At 38.2% G+C, this 21,014-nt stretch overlaps 1 protein-coding gene across 1 annotated transcript in view; it reads left to right on the plus strand.

Annotated features, from left to right (window-relative positions):
• Positions 1-21,014, plus strand: part of PTPRN2 (protein tyrosine phosphatase receptor type N2) — a 493,917-nt gene that overhangs the window by 410,252 nt on the left and 62,651 nt on the right. Inside the window, exon 13 of the mRNA XM_086467328.1 lies at positions 1,712-1,906. Coding sequence (XP_086323454.1) covers positions 1,712-1,906 — 195 coding nt within the window. The remainder of the gene's footprint in view (positions 1-1,711; positions 1,907-21,014) is intronic.

Consider the following 21,014-nt stretch of genomic DNA (forward strand, 5'->3'; position numbering starts at 1 on the left):
ATTAATAAATACACAAAATGCAGTGATGGAGTCAGGTAGCAGTTTCACTTGGGACAGTCTGTACAGTTATTCGAACAACTGACACCACATACAAGGAATAATCTGTGTTTTCCAAACCTGTGTTGACTGTATTTTTATAATAGACAACAAAATATATCCTGTTTATATATGATACGAATTTTGTATCAGTATATCTTAATTTGTACGTGCATATACATATTTATATAATGTATTGCACACCATAAAATAGTAAAATTCCACATAAGCATCTCTAATGGCAAGCCAAACAGAAGCTTCAGTAGAAAAAAATGTTTGGAAGGGTCTTTAATCATTGCCATGTGGTGGCAAGAGGAGACTCGATATAATGGTTTCAGTGGGCTGGTTTGAATGCTTGCTACTGCATAGATTAGGATCCCTCTTCAGTGTCCTAAAGTTTGCAAGGTTAAAAAAAAACCAAAACATACTTTTAAAGTTATATTTCTGACTCCTGTCTGAAAAGAAGATTTTATTGCACTTGATATATGGAGGTTTTCAGATCATCCTACTGATGGCACTGGAGCTGCAACTATATTATCAATGAATAAGAAAACAGAAGCCATGGCATTTCAACAGTATGAATTCTTCAGACTGTATTATTTTGTTAGCCTGAGGCAAGAGACTGTGCTCTTAGTACTCGTCTGTGCAGAATGAGTAATCTGAGACAAATGTGTAACCACACCGCGTGTGCAGTATGTCCAGATACTGTGGACTAGCCGGTCTTGCTGTGCACCGCAGGCAGCCAAGTATCTCACATGGACAATAGACATATGTTAAAAAATGATAATTTTATTATACTGTCTGGAATTTCACCACACATAACTAATTCTAAAAGCATTATAACAATGATGGTGTCACTGTGGTCTGTTTATCCCACTAGAGTCAGAATTTTGTGCTATAAGGAGTTGATTTTTACCAGCAGGATTTTCTGTTACCTAACCAGAATTCTGTATTTTTGCGTGAATTCTATGCATGGGAGGAACTGAAGAGATGTATTCCCAGTGCGATCTATTTCAGTGTTTTAACATGACTTGCATTAGCATGTGCGATAGCTTGAATTTTATTTCTTCGCCAAAGCTGCTCAAACAATACAATGACAGATTTCTGCTTTTATTCTTCGTTAATGTCATTCTTCATCCTCTCTGCCCCACATCGGAGAGGAAGTGTTGTGAGTTTGCTATTTTAATGAAGAGAAATGAGGCATCTATCAACTAGGATTTATACGGGAGAGCACATCAATTCAGTTGCCTTGAGCTTGCTGAGTTTGCATATCCAGGGCCAAGCAGCACTCTCAATTACTCCCGTGCAACCCCATTAACTTCAGGAGGTTGCGCAGTTCAAAAGTGTCTTCGCAGAATGTGGTGCGATATTAGGGGGAAAAAAGGCTATCTGTTAGACAAGACAAGCTCCAAAATATTATTTTTGGTTATCTAAAAGGAGATGCGCATGCAGTCATAATTACACTTTTGAAAGGTTAGAGTAGTCATCATATAGTAATTTCATTGAGTATTTCTGTGTAGATGTGCCTAAGAACAGACAGCCTCCGAAAAATCACTGCAGTGAGGGGGAAAACGCTTCCAGCCCTGGAAACATATTGTAAATCATATGTCTTTAGTAGACTGTATCCTGTAATTACTCTTAACCGTAGGTTGTTTCTTCCTTTTTCTCTCTCTAGGAGCTATGCCGTCAACGCATGGCAGTGAAAACATCTGATCGCCCGGAGCCCCTGCATGCTTCTCGAATAAATAGCGTTTCTTCTCAGTTTAGCGATGGGCCCATTCCCAGCCCTTCGGCCCGGAGCAGCACGTCGTCTTGGTGCGAGGAGCCAGTCCAGTCCAACATGGACATCTCCACCGGTCACATGATCTTGGTAAGGTGTTTTTGTCTTCATGGCACGGGAAATTTCATTAGAATTTGAGGTACCTGTTCAGCTTTTGGAAAGAGATAACTTTTAAAGAAAGGGAAGCTGTCTTTTCACAGGTAAAAAATATTCCCAAATTTTGTTGGTAATCTTAGCTTTGGATAATTAAAACTAAAGGGATTATTTTCATTTCTTTTTCATTATATCATGTTTTTTTCCTCTGGGAACATTCTTTTATCTTAGACATAGGAATTGTTTGTGTGGTTGCTTTAAAATAGATGAGCCCTGTGTTGTCCTTTTGTCCTATTAATTTATGTTTGCCTCAGCTTGGGCAACTGAAGAAAAAGGCTAAATTTCTGATCAGCTTGCTGCTTTTTCTTCAGTGTGCGGAGGTATCTGAGCTGAGAAGGCAACAGAATATTAGTGATACGGTGCAATTTGTTTTCCATTACTCTTAGAAAAGAAAAGGGATCTGAATTTTGTTGTCTTTACCTGAATTTTGTTGTCCTTGCCTGAACTTTGTTGTTCTTGGATGAATTTCTTCCAAGCTGTATCTCTTCTATGTTTGAAATGATCCAAATATATTCTATTGGTGGAGTCTGCACTGGAAAACTTGGGTTACTTCCAAACACAACTTGCGACCAGTATCAGTGTAGAAGATGGACACATGAAGATCTGTGTGTATGTAAGAGACAAGAGTCCAGCAGTTGGGACTGACTGCAGCTTGTTTCAGTCTCTCTCTGTTAGCCTCCTGCTGGGAGAGCTGTAGAGTAATCCCCCATGTTTTTGTGCCTTACTGTCCTCCTCCTTTAAATGTTTGCTGTCTTTCTTTGTAGAGCGCATTGAAATTAGCTGAGAAGAAGTTAGGTGATAGTGCAGATGATGAGTCAGGTGTTATTTTGCTTTCTGTAGTTGGTTTCTGCTATTTATTAGTACGGTTGATCTAAAGTAGGCATCCTTTCCAGTTGGTAGCGTTGCCGTGCTTTTGGAAACTCCCTGTTGATTTATTTATGCACCACTAAGAAAACTCATCAGTGAGGTCTTTCAGAAGAAAACTTCTCTCCACCATGCCATACTTTTAGGTCATAATTTTTCAACTTCTTTCTCTTTTTCTGGACTTATATTTGAAAGTACTGTCTTCTCAGATATTTTTCAAGTTCTTATAGGCCACCTCACATAATGGAGAAAGAACTGAAGGCAGGCAAAACCCAAAGAGCTAATTTGACCTCAGCCAAGTTACTGACCTCCTGCAGCCTTGATCAGGTCAGCTATAAAACTGAGCAAAACCAGGGCAGGATTGTAAACCAGATGTTTCATCAAAGTATGTCATCCTGAGTAAATACTTCTTCCCCTGCCCCTGCCTATTCCTCCCCAAAAGGCAGTTATTTAAGTATTATGTTAAAATCTGGTATACAAGTGCAGTTTGGGAGGGTTGCTCCCATGACAGAAAATCATTTTTTATAGTTTTTACTGTCCTACTTTTGCCTAAGCAGAATTAAAATTCACTTGATTTCCTTTCGTAGTTAACTAAATTGCTTGAGGGAAAAAAGAACGTCCCAATTGCCTAACCTCAAAATAAGTACAAATTCCTGTCGTAAGGTTCTATGGCAATATATTTGTATGGAAATAAGAGCAAAATTTCCTGTGTAGATGGAAATAGGCATTTAACATTTACAAACAGTTTCAACTACTTTAAATTGAGCAAAATTGTTTTCAGTTATATTATTGGGAAAAATAGAAAATCACAAAACCAAGCTTAAAAGAGAATGGGAACCACTTAGTCTGACTCTGGGAATTTCTGCAAAATTGCAAGAAAGAATTGTCTTCATATGGTGATAAATAAACTTTAAAAAATAGTCAGATTGGTCAAGATCACCGTTACGGTGTTCAGTGTCCGTAATTCAGTCAATCCTGTTTAACCCTGGATGAACTCATACATATGTTAGCTATCTAACAGCATATGTTATATCTTAGATGGTGACGGTTCAAAGAAGGGTAAAAGAAATGCTGTAGTGTCTTGAGAGTAGAAACCACACAGAGAGAGTAAAAATAGTTAATTTGTTTAGTCTAAACTGAACAAACGAAAATCAGTGATTCAGGGGAGTCTGCCTACGTGCTTTGAAATACAGGATGGGGAAAAATTGTTCTTAATGGACACAGATGATACAATTAGGAAGAAAATATGGGTTAGAATCAAAAGGATGCGTTTAGCCTGGATATCAGGGCAAGCCTAATAGGAGGGTCAGGCAGGCAGTGGGTATCTTTACTTAAGAGAAACAGCTAAACTGTAAATTCAAGATGTGCTGAAGGCGAAGCTGGGTTTCGTTTACATGGGAAGATCAGCATCGTTCAGCTACAGCACTGAAGCTGATGATTGGACTTGATCAGAAATGCTCGTGTTTTGTGTCAAAGTGGGTCACAGTGAAACTGGAGAGCTGGCCCAATTTATGTTTTGCTGGAAAACAAATGCACATATCTGTTCAACTTCAGCAATAGAAAACGCTCGCCAGAGGTGAGCTTTTCCTCCCCTTGCTGTGCAGCTACAAGTGGAGGAGAGCGAGGGGCCACTTTGCAACTTTTATACCATTCAATACAAGTTTTCCAGTTCTTCCCATTTCCTGATGACACAGTCCTCTTATCTTTTAAATTTTGTAGATATTTTCCTTTAAAAATATCTCAGTGCCTAAAAAAGCAAGAAGTATTAGCAAGGGGCCTAGCAGGAATGGCAATACTGTCTGCTTTGCAGAGTAATTGCACTTATAGGTCTGCAAATGTGTTTTTCAGCTCCAGTTTGCTACGCAGCAAAGTAGCGGTTAGCTGAGCTAAGGCTCCTCAGTCTTCATGATCTTATTGTTCATAGGTGCCAGGACCTCACCAAGAAAATAAACCAGTGGGTTACTGTATGTAGTGGCAGCAGGAAATACTTTATTTTGATTTATAAACAGAATAAATATTTAATGAAAGTAGCTTAGAAGAAATGTGTCTACAACTGCTGAATGAGTCCATGTAATCTTGCTCAGAGGTAGCGCTGGTCAGAAACATTTCTGTAAAGCTGTTTAATTTGCTGGAGAACGCTAGCAGGTCATACCTGAAGTGGTATTCAAGCCACTTCAGTTTTGGGTTTATTGGAGCTTGTGGTTGGCCACAGGTATTGTTTTCTTGGAGGACTTGCTGCTTGTGGTTAGCCCATTGTTTATAGTACTCGAGATCTGGAGAAACCAGGAATCTTCCAAACCCACAGGGCTGTGGGGCAGTCTCCTCACTTAGACTGAAACCAGTCTTTCAAAGAGAAAATCCCACATTTCTGCTCCTTTCCTGTACAGCAAAGGCAATGCCTCCGCACTGCTGACAGTAGCATGAGGTAGTTTGTACTGTTGGCAGGAGGAAGCAGGGAGGACTCAGGAGGCCCAGAAGGACAGCGATAACAACATTCAAAGCTTTTTTTTTTCCTTTTCGCGTTCTTTTTTCCTCACATTTATAGCAGGAGGATGGCCCATATGGCACTTTTTGATTCTGTCTTTCTGAAAGATCCAAGCACTTTGGAAAGTGTAATTAGAGGAACATGTTTTATGCAGTCATGTTTGTGCCGCTGACTGACTGGTTTCAGCATGAGCAACAACAAAGAAGTGCCCTCATTTTGGTCGCCGTTGGATTTGCAAAAAAACCAATTGCTTTTCAGAAGGTCACAGCAAGGGAAAGAGTAGGAACTTAGAATTAGATTTTCACCCTCTTTATTCACATGTGTACATCTATATTTCAAGTGCCAAGAGAAGTCCTGATAAAGTGCAACACTTCCCTTTGCAGTCCAGCGAGAAAACCAGGGGGATTTTGAAGGTGTCCAGGAGGGATTTACTGTCCCTGACTTGGGCTCCTAACTTACACCTGCATTTTAGGCACTTAATGAAGTGGTGTTGTTGACTGGAGAACATGAATTCCCCTTCTAGTTGGTGAAGTGAGTGCGTGGCTGTGAAGGTCTCCAGAGAATTAGGCAGAGAGTGGATTTCTCTTGGGAGGCCTCCTGTTGTGCCTGCACCATCCCATTGACATCTGCAGCTTAGATGAAGGAGTCTCTTTTGTTTGTGCTGAAGCACAAGTTCAGTACGTTAAGTTAGGTAGATTGGATCCCACATCTGCTTCGTATATTACCACGCTTGTTTGGTTAAAATAATTATAATCTTTTGTGAGTTTTTAAATGAAGAACAGTACTGCAAGAAGAGACCGTATGCTTTTGATGAACATTTGAGATTGTTACCTGAATACCACATGTGAGTGCGAATTTGCAGAAGCAGAAGTGATTTTCTGTGTTTTGGGGCTTTTTTCCTTGTAAAGACAGACGTGCAAAATTTGCAGCATTATACGTAAACTAGAGTTTCAGAAAGTGTGAATTTACAAAAGGTCCTCTTCTGTATTTAAACAAGCTGGAAGTCAGAGGAGTCTTCTCCCTGAGGGCGTGAAACGGCTGTATGTATTAGAAATAATAATAATCTGTGATAGTTTGTGTGTACTATGCTTTTCAGAAGGAGAAGAAAGTTTCATAACTGGGCTGAACGAGGCAGTGGGAGAAAATTAGAGACTGAAATCTAAGGCCTTGGATCTAGAAGGTGTAAGTGTGCTTGATCCGCTTGATCCCTTTGTCTTTGGTAATATGCCTGCAAAACCAAAGGGACTTTCCCCGTAGAGAGGTGAAGGGTGGCCTCGTATGAGAACTTTGTGTCAAAATAAAGTTCTGGGGTTGGTTGTGTCCCAGAAAGTGGCACAACCTAAATGGGGGGTCATGGGACGGAGAACTGCTGCTGGGACATAGTCAAACCTAAGATGTTGAATTTTGCATCCACTTTAGTTTTGATGCTGAATTAGTGGTAGGGTTGCTGTGGGACTGAGAAGGGTAACAAGCCGGGAATAGTTTTCAAGGTTGAACCTGGGTTTTTTGGTAACATTGGTATCCTGTAGTCTCTGCGTAGTAAGTAACTTTTTGGTTTCTAAGCAATTTTCCCTCAGTCTCATTTTTTTAAAATAAACTCTGTTTGAAGTTAACTCTATGGGGTGGCTGCTATAGATTGTCTTTTAATTGAATGTGAAAGGGTGAGAGATTGTGTGATAGAAGACACTTTCCAACTACAAAAATATTCATTAAATCCTGCACCACATTTTGCTGAAATTCCTTGGGTTTATTCTTAAAGCTGCAATAAAAGCATGAGCAAAAGTTATCTAAACACACTTTTCTAAATAAATAGAGACTCTCCTGCATGTGAGGACTGATAGCACTGTGCTAGATACAGGTGTACTTTCCACCTTGAGCTTAATCCATGTACACACAAAACATTTCCTGAGCATGATGCACGGTATGAGTGCAGTGCACTGCCCGGGGACACATGCCGCAGAGGTGATTAGTGCTAGCAGGGACAAAGGTGAGGAGTGCAGGTACGGAAAACAAGGTCTTTGTCACAATTATGGTGTCTTTGATTATTTAGTGGGTTTTAGAATTTTTTTCTTTTTCCACCATTTCCTTCTACCACCATTAATTTCTCTTTTATTCTTTACAGATTTCAGGAATATAAATACTCTGTTTAAAAAAGCTTACAACTGAGAAAACGAATTAAAAAACCCTCCCTCACATAGGAAGGGAAACAAATCAGTGGCAAAGTTTAGCTAAAAGCATAAACCCCTTACACATGTGCTAAGTGGATCTAAATCTCGATTTACCTTTCATCTGCGCCAGTACAGATAGTTGTAGGAGTCTCATGAAATGTAAGTCCCAAGAAGGCTTTGGCCCTAAAGGCCATTTCATCAGAGTCAGGCCAGAGGAGTCACAAGGGAAAAGGCTGTTGTGTATCACGTTACTCGGTGACAATTTAGCCAATATCCCCCAAAGACAGAAATACTGTGGATGGGAAAATCTTTACCCCTCTCTTCCTGGGTTGTTGTGTTTTTAGGGACAAGTGGAGCTCATTGCCTCCTTGAAGATATTCGGCTGATAAAATGGTGTTTATCCCTTTATTTTACTTTTTTTTTTTTTCTCCCTAAATGTTTAAGTTATTCTGAAACATTTGCCTCTGTTTAAAGACAGTACTTGAGATACAGGAACAAAGAAAAGCTGCAAAGAAAAGTGCAAAAGATCTCATTGCATATGAAAATGGTTCTACTCATAGAGCCATAAATCTAATAAATGTATGTATGTACTACATAGATTTCATCAATAAAACTCTGAAAAAATATTCATGAACAGGTTGCCCTTTGGTTCTTACATTTTTATTTGTTTCATGTTCAGTCGCTTCCCTTTTCTGTATTAGTCTTGTTGAATGTGCCTTAGGAAATAATGACATTTCCTAAGTATTAAATCAAGAAAAACATGGTATGAAATTAATTTCCAAATCCTTTTTTTCCTAAATTCTTCCCTGTTTGTTGTTTTCCCCAAATATATTCATGATCAGAAATAACTTGCCAAATTTCTGTGACTACATCTTGGTCCGTTGTTGGACTGAGGTGTTTATTCTGGCTTTGTTTAAGCCACTTTGGTTGAACATTTTTAGCCACCTTATAACATTCCCTAAGGCTTTTAGTAGAAAGATGAAGAAAACATTTCTATTAATATTCTAGAGTACTAATTTTAAAAGCGTTACATTGGTAGAGATATATAACAGAAAACTGGCTTATGCAACTATGTGCACAGAGTAAAAATAAAATATCATTGCCATGGCTGTGACAAAACTTGGTGGCTATCTGAACTTTTTTTCTGTTTCTCCCACCTTTTTTCCATTTCTAGAGAACATCCAGATAATGTCAAGGCAAGATAAGTACCAGTTGTAGCAAGCAGCAAGAGCTGCTAGGAGGTCATTGAAAAAGATCTGGTTTTAGATATTTCAGATTGAAGACAAGGGATGTTACTGGCTGCTTCTGGGAGAAACCAGAGAGGAACAGTCATCCAGGAGGCTACTGGTCTTGTCTTATGACTCCAAGTGCCTCCTCAGTATTGAAGTGCTCTTTTCTGTATTTGTCCTGTTGTACATGCTCACATCATGCATTAAGTCATTGATAACTTGTTGTAGCAGATGTAGCAGTTGATCATATTTTGGCTCTAACGGGCAGAAATGCCTATTTGGAAGGAGAGTGCTAGAAAGAGAGAGGTTCAGGAACGTGTCTCAGTCAGGAGGTCCAAGATGATAATGCATGTTATAGAGTATTTCCAAGCAGCTGCCAGAGTTCAGGCATGGGAAGGAGGTGAGCTTTGACTCGCTGTGGGATAAACAAATGGCTCACACAGGTTGCAAGACATGGTGCACCACTAAGATCAAATGATGTGTGGTAAATGAGACTACAGCTTCAGAGCTTCTGAAAACACATAACAGTTCAGGATGAAACTGGGACTTGCTTCCTGGTGCTTACAAAGAAAGGACCTCGTACTGGCACTGTTATACCAGTTGCAGTTTAAGATACCCAGGAGAACTCCAGTGGTATTTTGGAGAGCTCCTTCTCTTCATGTGAGCTACGCCAGCAGAAGTTACTGGAAGTGGTCTGGTTAAGATGCTACTGGTAATGAAAAGCTTAATCCATCCATTGATTAACAAAGTCTGTTTATGCTCATGTTCAGGGCAAAATAAAAGAAATTATACATTGCTTTCTGCAACTCTTTCTGGGATTAGGCCTTAACTTGGCAGTGTTTTGTGAGTAAGGTATCAGAATTTGGGTGGTATTTGGAAAATAAAATGTGTAGGACACAGACAGAATGCTCCTGTGACGATCAAATTTTGCATATGCACCCACGACACAGCTGTGGAAACATTTTTAAATAAGGAGATAAACATTAAAACAATCTGTGAAGTTCACTTGTGGATGACATAGTATTTGCTGTTCCATGAAGGAGGACTCTGTTACTTTTTGTTCAATACCGGTTAAAGTCTACTGCCCTCAAATATTACACCCCTCCCCGAGTATGTCTTTATCAAATACGTAATTTTACTATGAATTTGTCTTCTTCATATAACTCTTCTTTTATTTCAGAGTAGAGTAATGTCTTTTCATTTTTTCTTGTAGATAGCTCTCCCTCAATGCTGTCATCTCTCTCTCATCCTCTTGTCCTAAACTCATGTGTTGATGCTGGTTTTGGTTGCTCAGCTGGCCAAGAAAACCCTGTTCATAGCAGGGCAGAATTAAGAGTTGCCTCTTGTTTCTGGCTGCTTGCTGTACCATTGCATTGAACTAAGAATAGAAGGGAGGGGTGACAAACTGCTCACAAGCATCACCTTCTCCACCTGTCATTGCTCTGGGAATTATTCTCTGACTGTTTCTTTTTGGAATGACTATGAGGGCTGGCGTCCAGGTCCTAAAATGTTTCTGTCCTCTGTCAGGTTAGCAGTAAATCCATTAAAGTCTGTGGAAGATGGTTGATTTCTGGATTTGACATTTCTTTAAAAAAAAAAAAATTCTCCAACTATGTATCACAACTGCATTATTTTTAAGATGATTTATGTGAAGGTTTGCCTCCTTCTGATGGGGCTTCCTGTACTATCTAAAGTATTCCCATGAACATCCAATGCCCTACTGCTGTAGCAACTGAGGTCTAGTAGCTGTCAGAGTGTAGTGAATTGAAGCATGTTTCTGTACTCTTATTAGATACGTGCACATGCAACATATTTCTTTAAAGAAAATAAATGAAATATGACAGTGGCTTCTTATTGGATACATTATATTTATACTTTGAGCATTGAAGAGAGTCTGGTAAGTATAAACTTGTTTAAGCATTTTTGGTTTAAAATTAAAAAGGTACTGAACTTGAGAAAACAAATACAGTTGGTTATTTAGTACTATTTCTTATATTCTTTTTGTATTTAATTGAAGTGGACTTTAACTGGTTGCAAATAAAAATACTAAAGGACTAGCAATGCACACCGTGATTTGTGTTCTTCCTGTCATCCAAATTCACAGAAAGAAGGAAACATATTAAAGAAATTTGATAAGACCAGGTGGTCTGAGTGAATAATTTCCCTTTCATTAACATATTCCCCTTATTAACTCTGTAATTAATTGTACATGGCTAAGGAAAGCTATGGAAATTGCATTTTGAGATGTATCAAAGCTGACTTTATGCTTCAGACTTCCATGCAATTTACTATTAATGAAGCAAGAGATGGAGGCCCCAAATCTATAATTATTACTTACTATTTGAATGACAAGCAAAGAATTTTATCAGCACAGTTTCAAATGAAAGGGGATTAGCAGCTAATGTTGAAATTGTTAATCTTTCTTATTAAAATAATTTTGACGAGAGTGTTTAGCCTGAAAGAGGTTTCTGGAACATCATTTACCATTAAAACAGCTATTTTCTGAAGCTCAGTATGAATTTGTCTAAGTTTGACAGCAGGGTGCAAATATTTTTTAAATGAATGAATATTTTATGGGAGCTAAGGCTGTTCATGTGTGAGTTGATGCCGAGCTGCTTCTCTGTGCATATTCCTGGAATGTGTAGCAGGATGGTAGTTCAATATCCATCTTACCAAAGTGCTGATGTCTACTGAGATAACAACGGAAAAAAACTACAGCAGAAAAATCTGAGAACTGAAATTGTATCCAAGGCTGTATCTGCACGCAACTGACTAGCAGGTCAGAACTGGGCCCTAGATCTTGCCGATATTTTTATGACACAGAAAAAGCCTGTAATTACATTCGGTGACAATATTACTTCATATTTAGTTATGCCTTCTTACTCCATTAACTGGTGTTATATTTTCATTTTTCATATATTTTTATTAGTGTCTTGTGCCTTAAGATGCGTATTCAGTTGTGGGTGCTCTATACTCACATGTATGCTTGTGTACAAATACTATGTACAGCAACAGAATCCTGGTATAAGTATAAATAAATATTTGTGAATAGATATAATATACACATCTTTTAAGTGTAAATGAAAAGCTACTTGGCATTTTAAATTTTAAAACTTTTCCTTGCAATACTTGCAATTTTCGTCTCTTACAGGAGTGTACAAATGAAGCTGACAAGGCTGGTTTGGCTCCTCAGGATGAGGAAATTGTGAATACATAGTGACATAAACGGTGAAAAGCAAAGAAGTGATAATTTACAAAATTTCATTTGCAGTGGTCTCAGCCACATAAGTACTGGAGGAGATGTGTGTTTAAGAATGCTATTCATTTGCCTGTGTCCCATTATAGGAAAAAGCTAATGTAAGGGATGTCACATGTCTTTGCCAGTGACAAATCTTACCAGCAGAACAGAGAGATCATTTAAATGCTTTGATTAAGACATTATTTGCATGAGTAGATGGACTTTGTATAAAGTTACCAGCAACACAACAAACCCGTTACCTGTTCTACCATGAGATTACTCCAGGCTTTACCTCTGTGTGGACCATGTTGAAACTTCATTGGGTTCAGTCTGAAAATTACAGGTTACAGAACTCACCTTTTATCTGTAGTCCTACAAATGTTCCTTTGCAACAGTCTTGCAGACAGAATGGTATTGTAGCAGAAAGTGCCACAGACTGTATGTTCGCTTCATTCATCAGACAGAATCAACGGGCTTTTAGCTCAAACAGAGCAGTTGTTAAATAGCATGGAGTAACAATACCTGAAGAAACGCTTGCATTATAAAATCTTATTTTGTATAATTATGTGTTAAGTCAAAGACATCAAGAGTTCTTCTTAATCTTTAAGAATAATAAAAAAACATGTAGACCACAACAGTAAGGGACAGGGACAGTGTCCATGTCAGTGTGGTAGGCTGGTGTAGTTGAGACGGAATTTGTCAAGGCTGAAACTAATACAGAATCCAAAACCAAAGCTTTCCTAAGTGCAGGAGTACTTCTGATGCAGATATTTATCTGCTGCTTTAGTAGAAGGCACCCAGAAGAGTCGGTTTGATTAACCACAGCAACCACATAGAAGCAGCAACATAAAATCCCCAGGGCAGTGCTGGATCACAGCAGGAGGGATATCCTGCTACTGCTTAGGTGGGCATGTGTGATACCTGCCCAAGAAAAGTGCTTTCTTTCCTTATTGCCTCCTTTCACCTATTGGTGTCTTTGCATTAAACCAGTTTGACTGAAAGCATTATAATAGTGTCTAATTACTATCAACAATGTGAATATACTAATGGTGCCGAATGCGTTATTTCTTCTGGAAGTCCAGAAATTACTTCTGTGTCATTTAAAGTTCTGCTGGAGTCAGGAAAACTCTACAGTATCATCTGAGGGTATGCACCAGCCTTTGACTTACCATATGTGTATCCTCATAACTGAATTTTGAGAAATTTTGTCCTTCAGGTAGGATTCTGGGGCCTGATATAAGAATTTTTTATTAGAGTCACCAAGAGCCTTTCAACTTACTTCAGTAACCAAAATAATAATAAGCCAACTCTTAGACAGCACTTTTGATCAGCAGGTTCAAAGCTCTTTTTAAAGGTCAGTATCATTATCCTGTCTTTTTAGTCCAGGAAGCTCAGGCACAGACAAGAAACTGTCTTGACCAAGACTAACCTTAAGGTCAGAAGCAGAGCCAGGAGTAGACCTCCATTCTCTGGTGTCCCAGTGCTCTGCTCTCACAACAAATCATATTGACTTTAATAGAAAAAGGATCATATCAAAGAGTAATATTTTTGCCCTTTTTTGTCCCTCAGTCTTTTTTAAGACATGGAAGTATGACATGAAAGTATAAAGGAGTTCTGCACCTGGGTTTGTCAGATTTGATTCTGTGAGTTTAGTTTTGGCCTCATTGTCTAAGAGCAAACTATTACATATTTGGAGAGCTGGCTGGAAGATATTAAATACACATTGGAAAAGTTTGTGAAAACCAAACTGAGGATGTGCAGTCTATAGTTAGTTACCTCTGTGATGGAAAAGGATGTCATCTACTCATTTTTCGAGTTTCTTCTGAATTAATAACAGTTTTCTTCAAAAATATATTCCCAATCTGCTAGATCTTAAGCCATTGCACACATGCGTGTGCACACACACACACTGAATTGTAGGTTCTTTATTTTGCTTTTCCTTTCTGTTTAGTAGTAAGCTGTACTTGTACTGTCTACTCAAAACTACTAGTGTCACTCTCTCAATGTTTTCTCTTTGGTTCAGCATATGAAGGGAAGTGTTCCAAGGAAAAGAAACAGCACACAAGGAGATCTTGACAGTATTGGTTATGACCAAAATTCATTTCTTCCCATAGAATTTTCTTAATTTGCTGTATTCTGGTTTTTGTTTTTCTGATTTTCTTTCTTTGCAGTACAGTGTCTTCTTTCATCATTTCACTTCTTTATTGACCTCTACAGTCTGTTCTTGGCTTCTTTTTCTGTCCTCTTTCTCATCGTCTTTCCCTTGTTCTTATTTTGGCCTCTGTCACTTCCAATATTCTTATCTGTGTATTAGACCAGTGTTGCTCTAACTTCTTTAAAGTGTTATCCCTTACTGGCTTCCATGGAAACCCAAAAGTCCCAGGAGAAGGTAGGATGTCTTCAGCTTACGCACTGCTAAAGCTTTTCTACCATCACTTCACAATCCCTTTTGAATGCTTTCATGAGAAAAATATTTGAGAATCACTGAGCTAGGCCAACCTCAGCTGAAAATCCCCCAGAGCATAGATAAAAGGTTACCTAAAAAATGGGACACTTCCTCTGGATTTGGAAGCTGGATAAGATGCCAGCTGCATCTTTCTCATGGCCAGCATTGCTCAGTCTCCTGCTGCGTGTTGGTTCAACGTGGCTGTGAGTGTGACATGGAAGGGATAGGGCAGAAGGCTGGCATGTCTTCTCCCACGGTCATCTCCATTAAGTCCTGAAAGTACTTCTGTGGAAAAAGAGTTTCTTCACTGCTTACTGACCTCACTAGCAGTTGCTCTAATTGAGTTGCTTCTCTGCAGTTTGCAGTGTGCAAACATGGCGCTTTCTAGGTCGGACATGTGGTTCCAAAATGGCCTTGAGTGTGAGGATTTGACCATTGAAGATGCTTGTGGAGTTTGAAGTTTCCTGTCTCTGACTGTTACGAGGGTTTTCTAAGGAAAAGGCTGATTATCCAGTCTGTTCTTTCCCTGCTTTTTCTCACAGGTGACCGTATGTTCACTTGTGCTTATGCGTATTCTGCCACTAGGCTGTGAGTATAGCATGGATTGCAAGACTTCTTGGATTTTGTATTGCATGTTCTCAATTTTCACACAAACCTTGGTGTGTTTGTGTACAAACTCTCACTATCAATTTTGATACTGGTTTTTTGGTTATTATTCCCCAAAACCCACTGAAAAGCAGAGGGATTTTGCTTTATGAGTCGTAATTTCCTCCTGGAGAAGCACCTTTTCACTTTTATTCGCATACTTAAGAAGAGTAGTAAGAATATTACTGCTTATCACTTTGCTCTAGCAGGGATGTTATGTCTGTAGAAATAATATTTTCCTTTCTACCCTCAAGATGGCCACTGTCTAGCAGAGGCATAATTTGCCGGACTATCTATAAATCACATCATGTGCTGTATCACTTTCATGTACTTGGTCATGGTTGCCTGGGTTTTCCAAGTCTCGTTATCTCTGAAGAACTTGACCACGCTTGAAGAGCAGGTTATTTTTAAACATGACGTTTTCAGAATTCTATATTTATCTCTTGGTAATTTTTATATATAGTAAATGAACATGACTGTACAAATGCTCTGAAAAGAAACACAGACTTTAATTCATTAAAATCTAAATTTGCAAATACAGTACCCAACCGGGAACCCAAATTTAGATGCTTAATTGAGTTAGCAGGGCTTGGAGAGGAAGAAGGCAGGGAATTTGGTTTTGTGTTTTCAGCTAGGTAATTAGTGTGTTGTAATATATTTTTTAAGTTTTCATTTCAGACATGTAGTATCATTAGCAGGCATATAAATGAAGCACAAGTATGTCTTGGATTGTGATATGGTGTTCAAACTGTTAGTAAAAAAATTAAGCGAGAAGAAGGGATCATCTGAAAAATAGGTTTAGTGCGTAAGAAGAAAATAGCAGTTTCCTGTGAAAATGGAATTGGATGTCAATATTTATCTCAAATACTCAAAGGACTTGATTTGTATATTTTTTTGCAATTTTTCTGCTACTTTTTATTCAGCTGTGTAGCTTACGCTTTTACGTTTTAACAAAGCTACCAGAAGTGCTTCCCAAAATGTCTCAGTTGACGAATTCAGCTGACACTATCCTTGGCGTCAGTTCCTATACTGCAGAGCTGTCTTTAATGGGGAGGTTTGGGTTGGCTTTTTTTGGATTTATTTTTGTTTTTAAGAAATGTCACAACATCTCCCATGCTGTGAAATAGCAGTATTTGGCTAAGAGGTTTAGCCCTCCATTTTTTGAAATAACATTCTTCCTTTATTTAAAGGCTATTTATTATTTAAGATTTTTATGGTGAAATCTTCCATAAGAAGTACAGAAAGCCTGGAAACTTATTTTAGTTAATTCATCTTTTAAATCTTTATTATTTAGTTTGGCATGTCTTTGTATAAACAGAATCTAACATGCATAAATTATATTCCTCTGCTCATCAACCACTTAAATCCTGTACTTCTAAACAAACCCCCCAAACTGAAACCTGTTCTAAGTCCATTAGAGTCAGAACATTTAGTATGCTCTAATTACAAAAATGTTATCAGAGACGGATTCATGAAGGTTGCATGACCTTTAGCCCTGTCTATAAACATGATCATGGGAAAAGGAAATAAACAGCAGTCAAAAAGACTGAGTTCTGAATTTCCATGAAAAATAAGTGGTTTAGGAGCATGTTCTGTGACCCTGGGAAATTCACTTCAGTGTTTCTACTCTTTCATTTCCCGTCTATGAAATGGCAATGATACTTGCCTCCCCTTCAGAAGTAATGTGAGTACTTTCAGGCAGTTGGACAGAAGGAGCTACGGAAATGCAGAGATTGTAAGGGAGCAAATTGTATTCCTTTTATGGTAATTCATCTTCTCCTTTTTGTTGAGGTTTATTTAAAGCAAAGTAATTGTAGGGGTGAAACTTTGTAGGCATAATTTAGATTTCAAGAAAGGGGGTAAGGAGGAGGAGATGGGGGTGGTTGTATTTTAAGATCTAGAAGACACCATTGAGTACCTGATAATCCTTGAGAAGGGATTCTTTGTAGAGTGAATTTCTTTATCTTCTGCTATTTTTAGAGAGCGAGGTAGAGTAAATATTTCATAATTAAGCATTCTAATTTTTTTGAATGATTAATTTCTTAGCAACATTTTCTTTCAAAAGCATTCCTGTGTCCATCATTGTGATTCAAGCAAAGTTTAGCATCAAATGTATTTTCCAAGATTTCCTCCAGAGCTGAAAACCTGTGTCAGTCCACAGGTTGTATCCAGCCATTTAATTGGGATTTCACTGAGCACCTTTGGCAGCTGGGAGCTGTAAGAAAAGGGATTAGCGAGTGTTTTTCTGACACACACTGATCCCAGCACCTGCTGATTGGATTGAAGTAATCCTTTTACAAGTTACAAAACTCTATTATCAGAGCATTAAGAAAAGGGGAGGCAGTGATATACGCTACATCAAGGGTATATTAATTTAGGTAAACAGAACATAGGTTGCCATTTAATGTACTTGTGAATTACATTCATTCTTGGAAAAGTTGTGTGATCGTCTGGTCTGGTAGATAATGCCATACACTGCTGATGTAGAGATGATACTTCTCTACAAACCCAGAGACAGTCATTTATAATTATTTTAGGTGGCATGCTTAAAGCACAACTGCTCTCTGTGTACATGTGTAGGTGTTTACAATAACCTTTATATCTGAAAATATAAAATTGAAACAATGGAATGTCATTTTTTATTGTTGGCTGACATCACCATGGAAGTTGATTTATTTCCAAATAATACAACCTATTTGAAAGAATCTAGGAATGTTATTCTCAACTAGACTGAATAGTTGCTTTGTCAGAGAATTGCCTCCCTCGGTTCTTTTTAGTTTTACTTCATCACCTACCATATTATGTATGATACTAGTAGCGTTTTATGCCGAATTACTAGTAAAGCTTCAGCATACCTAATTGAAAAGGCTTCAAAACTACTCTTTTCATTGATGTAATCAGGTACTCAGAAATACAAGAAAAATTACATCAAAACATATTATGGTAGTAATATGGTTGCAAAGAGTAAGGAGGAAAAATGATTTCTCAGTGTATTTTACAAAGGCAAAACACAAATTCCCAGGTTTTTATTTACTAGATTTTTTCATTCATGGTTGCCTTAGACAGTTATTGCTGATAAGATCAGGAGATCTGGGATGGTACAGGACAGGTTAGAAACAAGAAAGGAGCCTTCAGCCTGAAACAACTTCCTAATCAGATGATGAAAACCTGGCTCCAGTAAAGTCAGGACACGTTGTCATTGACAGTAGTGGATGCAGAACGCTCCCCAGAATTGAACATATGTGAGACTTTATAGACAGATGTTAATTTACTGAGATTTCTTCCGGATACAAGTTCTGTAAAATACTGACAATGAGTTGCCACAACAGAATTTTTATTTTTATATGTAAATATATAAACTCAATATATGTAACTAGCCCAATAAAGTCACATTTCTCTACAGTTAATGTTGACAACTTGATTTGCTAAGTTAGGACTAAAGCTAGTGCTTTTAACAACAGTTATGGAGTCACATTTCAGAGGTGGAACTGGTCTTGGTAACAGCTATAGGCTCTGCATTATTGCGGGTTGGTTGTATCAGAGCATCAGAAACATCTGTGGGACTTCAACAGAACTATAACTATTGGTGAAAACCGATTTTCGTAACATGTTAGTTGATCGAAAGATGTAAATTGGTTGAGATCCTCTATTTAAGGTCTGCTTTGTTAAGAAAGAAAGGTAGGAAAGGTATGGGCATAGTTTGGCTCTGCTCCCATGTTTTTTTCTACATGGGGCACCACTGAGAGCATTCTTCATGGAAACACGTGTGATGAGGTCCCAGCCTTTGGTCTCTACCAGAATAGCATGGCAGCTGAGAGAGAAAGACCGACCTATAAACGACGAGAAGCCCAAAGTAACTTCAGTGTTACTATGAAACAGTGTTAGGAGATGTGAGAATGCTTAGAAAATGTGAAGAAAAATTGTGGTGCTCTGCATGGTCTGAATATGGCTCAGGATTCTAATAGTGACACTTGTCTCAGGGAGCTTTGTTTGAGCAGATCTGGACAAGTGTGGGTGCACCAAAACAGAATAATAAAGTAATCATGATTTTATAAAAAAGGAGTGGGGAGAAGGAAAGTGGAGAAAAGAAATGAACCTTTCTATTGCTGTTCCCTGAGTCCAGACTCCAGCCCTAGAAAATAATGGAGCACATATTAAAAAAGAAATTGCTGATTATCTGGTGAGAGATTTTTCAAGGGCATAAAAGGGAGATAAGCATGAGGGTCTCATTTAAGGGGATGGGGAAGTCTGGAGTCTTTGCTTTGTGCGTTTGCTAATCTCCTCCATCCTTTCCATTGGATAGCTGCACAATGAGTAAGAATGTGCATAATTTTATAAAGAATAAATCTTGCCTGGGCAAACTTGATTGCTTTTTATTTAACTAAAACTACAAAACCAGTAGATGAAGTGAAAGCAACAGATGTAATATATCCAGTTTTTAATAAAGCCTTGAAACTGTCTCATGAATAGTTAATTGAAAAATTAATGTCGATTTTTTAGAAGACAATTACGTAGATTGAAATGTAGCTAAAGGATGATATACAAAAAGTAATGATCAAAAGCTATGTATGGGAGTGTCTGGCAGAGTACAGGAATTGCTGTTAGATCCAGTTATATTAAACTTCTTAAATAATGATCTAGAAGTGGATGGAAGTGACAATGACTTTTACAAGCAGCATCAGTGTGAAGTTCTGCACAGCAGTGATGACAGAAGAGTAATTCAAAAGTTTGAAACCTTAGACCTGAAAACACATACAACAAATAAAGTTAAATTATCTTTGAAGGAAAGAATCACAAGAAGAGATGACTATGGTTTGCATGGATCCATTAATTCATGATCTGTGAAGACACTGAAATATATACAAGCGGAAATTATACAGAACAGCAATATTCTGTGTAAGCAGACTAGGGTTGAAATAAATGGATTGGTGACAGTGGGTAGCAAATTGAATTTGCAATAGAAAAGCAGTACTATGGGCATCTCTATGAAAAAGCCATCTCAAATGAGGACTACTATTCCTTATTGAAAATATTGAGTATTTCCAGTAATACAATGTATAGTTCGGAACAGTTTGTGTCCTGAGAGGTAGTAATGAACTATGTTTTCGGCTTCTTTTTTAGGCTTCTACTTTAGATACAGGGCACCTACATGTTAGAAGGTTTCTTAGTGAAGTACAAGAAACAAGACAGTATTTGAAGGCCTGGCAATGGGTAATCGTGTAGGCTTCTCCTGTCTCTACATTCTATAGCACTGCGAGTAATATGAGTGGGAACAGAGACACGTACTGTGAAGCCACTGATGATAAGGTATTAAGCCAGAAAAAGGAAGAAGAAAATCATGTGCTGTGTTGAAACTAAACTGGATTTATGCAGAAAAGTATTCCTCTTACATATAGTCAATGCACTATGTACTGAAGAAGACAAAAAAGTTTAAGCAGAATAGCGAAAATGCTGGAGTGTCCTGTGCCAGAACAGTGTAGCCTAACAAGTTAGCAAGGAGCAAAGGCAAAAAAAGCCTTTACTCAAGTCAACTGGAGAGAATAACAAAACAAATTGTTTCAAGTATGGTCATTTGGTGCACAATTTGCTGTATAATAGCTAAGGCAAATTCTGTCCTCTCCAGATTCCTTCTGAGGAACCCAGTGAAGCCCGATGGCACTGCCTGACACCCTCCGCATCTCTGGAAGAAGCGGCAGCAGTTTGAAAGCAGTGGCTCACACACTGTTAGGTGAAAGGTGTGGATTTGAGTGGTCACTGTTCACAAGGATTAAGATAATGTCCCATCCACTTTTTCAGCTGACATTTGAGATTCGATTAGACCTGTCGAGGTCTTTCAATTTAACAGTTGCCCATCTTTTCATTAAAAGAGACATCCTCGGTTGTGAAGAGTGTCTAATCAAGTACCATATTGGAAATATGTTGTCAAAAATAATTGCTTTTTGTAAGAGCTGAAGATCAGCTAATAAAGTG

The sequence above is a fragment of the Leptosomus discolor genome, chromosome 6 (genome assembly GCF_034619465.1).
Source record: "Leptosomus discolor isolate bLepDis1 chromosome 6, bLepDis1.hap2, whole genome shotgun sequence".
Taxonomy (NCBI): domain Eukaryota; kingdom Metazoa; phylum Chordata; class Aves; order Leptosomiformes; family Leptosomidae; genus Leptosomus; species Leptosomus discolor.